Raw genomic sequence first — 6,503 nt, forward strand, 5'->3', positions numbered from 1 at the left:
CGTCTAAGGTAGGCTCCCACTACATTACCTTACTGATGAGTCCAGTAGTGGAAGCCAGGACAAAATACCACCTTGTGATATTCTTCGCAATCTTATTTTTCACAGATAGATTTATCATTGCTTTAATATTACATCGTTAAAATTTTTATATATGTCTTTCAACATATTAAGATCCAATAAGATGCTATAAGCATCTAAAATTATTAGATTGCTTTTCAATTTAACGAAAGTGATATTACTGCGGTAGTCGTTTAATGTTGCGTTGTAAGTCTGAAAAAATTTTCGACACGCGATTGAATGAACTACATACGCGGTATATAAATTCACACATTATAATAAGCATTGTAATCTTTGACCGTTAATGGCTTTACTTCGTTGCTTCCTTTCTTCTTATTATTGTTTATAATAATACATATTATGAGAGGCGACCTAATTGGAATAAATATTGTAAATATTACAATACTTTGTGCATGCCCAATTATTTGGATAATAGATTATAAAAACATTGAATAAATATTAATTATAAATATTATTTATATATTTATAATTAATATTAATGTAAATGTAAAATATACTATTATATTCTATTTTAAGATTTTAGATGCCTTTCGGCACCCTTTCCCGTAATCCAATTAATCTAAAATTTTACAGAAATTATTTTTTCATAAAATGGAACCATTTTATGGGGTGAGACAAAAAAAATTTTTTTTTAAATTTCAATGTAGTATAAATAAGAACCACCCTAGTGTTCCCTTGTAAGTAATGATAAAACAGGCACTCCAGCATCCCTTAAGACCAGCTCATTTTTGGAGTAAAAAAATAATTTTCATGAATTTTTTATAGAAAAATTGTTATAGCTATCAATTTGAAGTTTATACACACATTTTATTTATACTTTAAAAAATACCCATGAATTTTTATAAACAAAAATAAAAAATGAATGAGATCCATAAGGTGGATATTCCCAAATCCTATTTTTGTCAAACCACTGTCATTGTAAGGAGGGTACCGTTAGTTTACATCCCGATAGTACATCATATCATCGGCTACTAATTTTTCACTATTTTATTGATAGGATTATTTTATTTTGAATTGACCAATCAATCAGTGATGTGTATTATTGGATCCTTCTCTCACTGTACAGCCAATGTAAGTCATCTAAAACAAAACACCATTTATAATTAGTAATATTAAAAGCATGCGCTAAACCTAATGAAACTTAAAAAAATAAAATTACGTTTAAAAAAAAAAAGAGATCAATTGTAAAAAATGTTATTTTCTAAAAATTCAATAATTATTTTAAATTTAGTGTATACATAAAATAATTATAATTTAAAATGTTTGTAATAAGGCTCAATATGTTTTTAACAGCTAATATAGAGAAACAGGACAATGAGCTAATAAAAATTATGTTAAAAATCTTTTTAAATTAATTTAATATATTGCAAAGAATATCACGTAATTATGGCGTTTCGTCCCAGCTTCCACTACTGGACTTATCAGTAAGGTATTGTAGTGGAAGCTTACTTTAGACGCCTGGGAAAGTTATTCAATCGAGATTCTATATAAAGAGATATACCACGGCGGTCCTGAACTAGATGTAAATGAAAAGTATCTGTACTCTAAAAATTCCTTTTGGGCATCGTTCTGGGACATTTCTAGACTCATTTAAGACGAAAACGAAAATCCCGGATTGAGCCGTTTTCGAAAAAACCACTTTTTAATTTTTTTTTTCATTTTTACATATGTCAAGTATCTAACGAGCAATTTCTGTACAAATCTAATCGTAGATTATTAGGATTAAGATGCATAAGGCTATTATACATTTAGAAAAATAAAATAATATGACAAAGAAATTTTATTTCTTAATACACAAGTCATATATATATATATATATATCTTATGTATTATATATATACCTGAATTTAGGGATAATTTATTTTGACCATGAAACTAATATTTACTTTAAAACTATAATTCTCATTTAAAGGTAGTACCGAGATATGTTTGTCAACAGTAGAGCATTGATATAGGTCATGCGTGTATTCATTGCATTCTTTCGATAGAAATGTATGCTGAGACAAAATTATTCCACAGTCGGAAAAAGCCGGTGAAATTATAACGTCATACATTTTCCTTTATTTGTACTGTCATAATGATTAAAAGTAAATCACATGCGCGCACACATGAAGAAAATAGGGATACTGTTTGCTTATTATGTTTTGATAAAAATAAAGTGATGGTCAAGATTACGAATGTGATTGAAACAAAAATTGAAAATTTGTTTAATAACTATGATCCTGCTAACGATTGTCTTCCGCGTGTGATTTGTGCCAAATGTAAAACCAATCTTTACCGTTTTGCTTCAAGCAGTGGAAAGGTCGATCAAATCAATTTTCCAAAATTTAACGTAAGCAACAGTACAAGATTACACAAAAACGCAGTATGTGAGTGTGAATATTGTAAAGTAGGAAGAATAAATGGACATGAGTGGAAATGGAAACCTCCTATTCGAAATGTATTCTCAAGTAAATCAAAACAGTCTGTCTGTACGTCCAAGAAGCGTGAAAATTAATATTGGTTCTGCATATGAGAAGAAATGTTTAAAGTGTTTTAGTGTCATTGCGAAAGGTAAAAGTCACGTATGTAATGCATCAAACCGAATTTCTAATTTAAAAAATATTATTGAAGAGTCATGTAGTAAGCTTCAGCAAAAAGAGCAACTTGCGTCGTCACTGTTGAAAGACATTATTGATAGTAATAAAAGCAAATTAAATATTAAATTAAGAGCCCGTTCGTTATCATTATCTCAAGTACGTGGAAAAAAACTTCAAGTACCTGTGGGTAACAATGCAACTCTATCGAATTTCGAGAGAAAAAAACAAGAATCTATATTGAGTCTTTAAAAAGATTCAGACTAATTATAACCTTAGTTACAAAACTACGTGCGGTATTGCTTCTAGTATTCGCATTGCTCTGAATGACCGTAAATGTGTTGAGCCTGACTTGAAAAATAAGTTACTCTTACATAATCACTCCGTAGATAAATATTTTAATGCAAAAAAGTTTGACTTTGTGAATACCAGCGGCAATAGCGAATCTAATAAATCTGAATCTGTAGTATATTGTAACAATGTGAACCAATTTATTGATCATGTAAAAAAATCGCGAGAAGTTAATGACGTATTTTTGAAATTTGGTGTTGACGGAGGACGGGGTTTTTTGAAAGTTTGTCTTTCCATGCAGTCATTATCAGAAACAGAAGCACAATCTCCCGAGAAAAGGTTTACCCGACAATCTTACAAAGATGGCATCGCAGCTAAAAAGTTTAAAGATTCCGGGGTAAAAAAATTATTTATACTTGCATTAGCGCCGTATACACAAGAAAATTATGATAACATCTTTCAGCTGTGGTCAGAGTTAAATATAAATAGTTTTGAAGGGACTGTAGCAACAGATTTAAAACTTGCCAACATTATTGTTGGAATAATGACACATACAAGTAAATTTCCCTGTACGTGGTGTTATGCGCAAAAAGAAAATCTAAATGAAATTGGAGATTATAGAACAGTAGGAAATATACTTGAAAACTATATGAACTGGCGCGATGCAGGAGGAGGTAAAAAACAAAAAGCAAAAGAGTTTAAAAACTGCACTCATATTCCCATTATTCAGACCAAAGAAGACAAACTTATTTTAGAAGTCATTCCACCTCCTGAATTGCACTTGATGTTGGGAGTTGTCAACACCTTATTCGACAATATGCTTAAACAATGCGAACACGATGCTCTGAAATGGGCTAAGTTATGTCATGTTGAACGTGAAGTAACGTATGGAAGAAGGCCAGCGTTCAAAGGCAATTCATGTAAAATTTTATTAGTAAAGTAGATATTTTAAGATCAAACTCTGGTATAAGATGTGTCAAATTTGTTAGAGCATTTCAAAAGTTTAATAACGTTGTAGAAGCTTGTTTTACTGTGAACCTAAATCCTGAATATACAAAATTTATCTCTGATTTTCGAATAAGTTACTTAGATATTGGTATTCCGGTTACGCCGAAAGTAATGTCCCAGAACGATGCCCAAAAGGAATTTTTAGAGTACAGATACTTTTCATTTAAATCTAGTTCAGGACCGCCGTGATACGCATGTCAAAGCACTTGCGAGAATTTGCGAATATCGATATACCTCTGATGGCGAGTCGACGTAGTAATATTCTTCGCAATATTTATCCAAAGTAGTATATGTATTCCCCCCCCCCCCTCCGTAACTTGCGTACCGAACAATCGTCGGTCTTGAAACGTAACTCTAATAATCTGAAATAACGTCCCCTTAATTAAATTGAGATTTTAAACGCATCTTTTCGCCCGCGTAAATTATAATTATAATTTATGTGGTAAAAATGTAAGTTAATGCGTTGAACCATTTTCTTTTTACAGTGATATTAAAATAAAGTTTTTTTTTTTAGAAAAACTCGTTCAAAATTTTTATTAGAATATTTATATTTTATTTTGTACTTACAATAGGTTTTCTTTAATCAGCGGTTCCTGGACCATAAAAGAGTTTATCTTCACAAGTATCATTGAATTTGGCAGTATTGTCTATTGCACTGATACTTTTAGGCCATTCTTTTGATATATGGCACATTGAATTTAATTGTTTGCCATCTATCGCGACAGTGATCGCTTTACATTTCAGATCTGTTCAAATTCTTATTACTTTCAAAAACTTTCATTGACTATACCAAACATCAGCAACATTGCAATTTCGATTATTTTTAAACCACAATGAAGGTATTTGACACTAAATGTCACACAGCCTTCACATTCATTCATATATAAAGGTAAAGAGAAACGTCTGATATAATCTAAACTTGTATATTTTAGAATGTTTTAGAATAATAGAGTCAATGGTTTTTGTGTAGTTGAGCTAGTATACACTTTTGGAACTTAAAGTAAGATAGACATATATTTAATATTTAACAAAAGCAAAAAAGAGAATACTAATACAGTTTAATATAAAAATAAAAAATAAACCTTAGACATATAATATACATTAGCTGGACTCAAACAAAACTTTACCCAATCTTACCTTGGAATTGGATCGTTCAAACTGTTCAAATAATTTTCAAGATATTCCAATTTTCAAAGAAATATCAACAAATAGTAAAGAAGGAATATCCTTTAATAGTTATTTAAAAAAAATTTTTTTTAATTAATTTTTTACTTTGAAAACGAGCTGGTCTCCTTAAAAGCAAATATTTTATAAAAATAATAAAAATACCTTCATAAATATCGCGATGCTTTTCATCTCGATTCGGAAGCACTTCGTTCCGTTCGAGTATACGGTACACGCAACTTCGGGACACACCGAACAAACGAGCTATATTGCGCACACTTTTTTGGGGATTATCTTCATACGCTCGCAGGATTTTCTCTTCTTTGCGAGAATATACTTTTCCAGTAACGAATTGTCGAGTTATGCACACTGATCCTGTTTCCCGTAAACGTTGGATACAATTCAGAATGACACTACAGCTGGGTTGTCCGCGTTCGGGAAATCGTTCAGCGTAGAGACGACAGGCTGCACGACTGTTTCCTCCACTTGCACCGTATGCGATAATCATGTCAATGTATTCATGTGCACTATATTTTACCATCTTCTCGTAATAAATACAATATTCTGGAGCTTATGCACCTCAAGAACACTGAACCAAGAGGAATCAAAGACCAGATCACAATTATCACACTGAAGACTGAACGAACTAGGTACTAAGCATGTAACCTCGAACTTCCATATACATATCCACAGGCTTAGTTTCGAAGAGCCACTCGACTGAGACGGACGCGTTTCGGATCGGGTGCTTTCAATTTAATATTTTTGAAAGTGTGCCGACTTTGATTGTGCATTCAAATACACAAAGCCAGGTGCGTGTCCGCAAATTGTGCTCGTCTCGTTCATTCGTCCTGACCACAGTATAAGTACATACAGTAGGTCGACTCTGTGTCGGCACCTTTGATCTGAAGAGAAATGGTCGGCCATGATGTTGAGTGGGCAGCGCGGACAATTTGAATACTAATCTATATATAGATTTATTCGCACACGAATATCCGCTTCTTTTCTTCATATTTGATGCAATGACCGCGAAAATGGCTCGACCGGTCTTCAGGCGCCTGCATCTACGGCGTCGTCACGTCGCAATAACGCGCGTCATGAGAGCCCTAGTCGTCAAAAGGTGCAAAATGACGAACAATCAAGATCGAGACGAGCTCATCTGTGGACACGCATCTGTGTCACAGTATATACAGTAGCGCAACTCTCTGTCGGCACCTTTGATGTTAGTGTTGCCTAAAATGGAGTGCGCATGCGCGAAATAGGCGAAGTACTAGACTGTGCTTTTTCTCTTTTCATCCTTCTTTCGCTCTGTCAAAACGCACTAGCACAGTATATGTAGTAACGATGCGCATGCGCGAAATAAATAGGTTGCCCTATCTCATTTTCTCC

The 6,503-nt window shown here is 32.8% G+C and overlaps 1 protein-coding gene across 2 annotated transcripts; it reads right to left on the reverse strand.

Moving 5' to 3' along the window:
- Positions 1 to 1,015: 1,015 nt before the first annotated feature.
- On the reverse strand, positions 1,016 to 5,900 carry LOC108781049 (uncharacterized). 2 transcript variants are annotated; one of them, XR_001940924.1, is made up of 2 exons: positions 4,521 to 4,679; positions 1,016 to 1,158 (listed from the first exon to the last, which is right to left on the reverse strand). XR_001940924.1 is itself a non-coding variant. In XM_018548920.1 (2 exons), exons 1-2 carry the CDS (start codon positions 5,656 to 5,658, stop codon positions 1,118 to 1,120), a joined length of 417 nt encoding a protein of 138 aa, XP_018404422.1. In that variant the 5' UTR covers positions 5,659 to 5,900; the 3' UTR covers positions 1,016 to 1,117. The 2 variants fall into 2 exon arrangements, 1 of the variants encoding a protein (XP_018404422.1); XM_018548920.1 differs by lacking the exon at positions 4,521 to 4,679 and adding an exon at positions 5,283 to 5,900.
- Between the last annotated feature and the right edge of the window lie 603 nt (positions 5,901 to 6,503).

The sequence above is a fragment of the Cyphomyrmex costatus genome, unplaced genomic scaffold (genome assembly GCF_001594065.2).
Source record: "Cyphomyrmex costatus isolate MS0001 unplaced genomic scaffold, Ccosl1.0 scaffold756, whole genome shotgun sequence".
In the NCBI taxonomy this organism is placed as follows: domain Eukaryota; kingdom Metazoa; phylum Arthropoda; class Insecta; order Hymenoptera; family Formicidae; genus Cyphomyrmex; species Cyphomyrmex costatus.

What these genes read in the sequence shown, in the direction of transcription:
- LOC108781049 (XM_018548920.1), bottom strand. Translation starts at nt 5,658, where the DNA reads ATGGTAAAATATAGTGCACATGAATACATTGACATGATTATCGCATAC. An exon ending in GCATCGCGATATTTATGAAG is followed by an intron (nt 1,159 to 5,282) that starts GTATTTTTATTA and finishes GTTTTGTTTTAG; the next exon opens with ATGACTTACATTGGCTGTAC.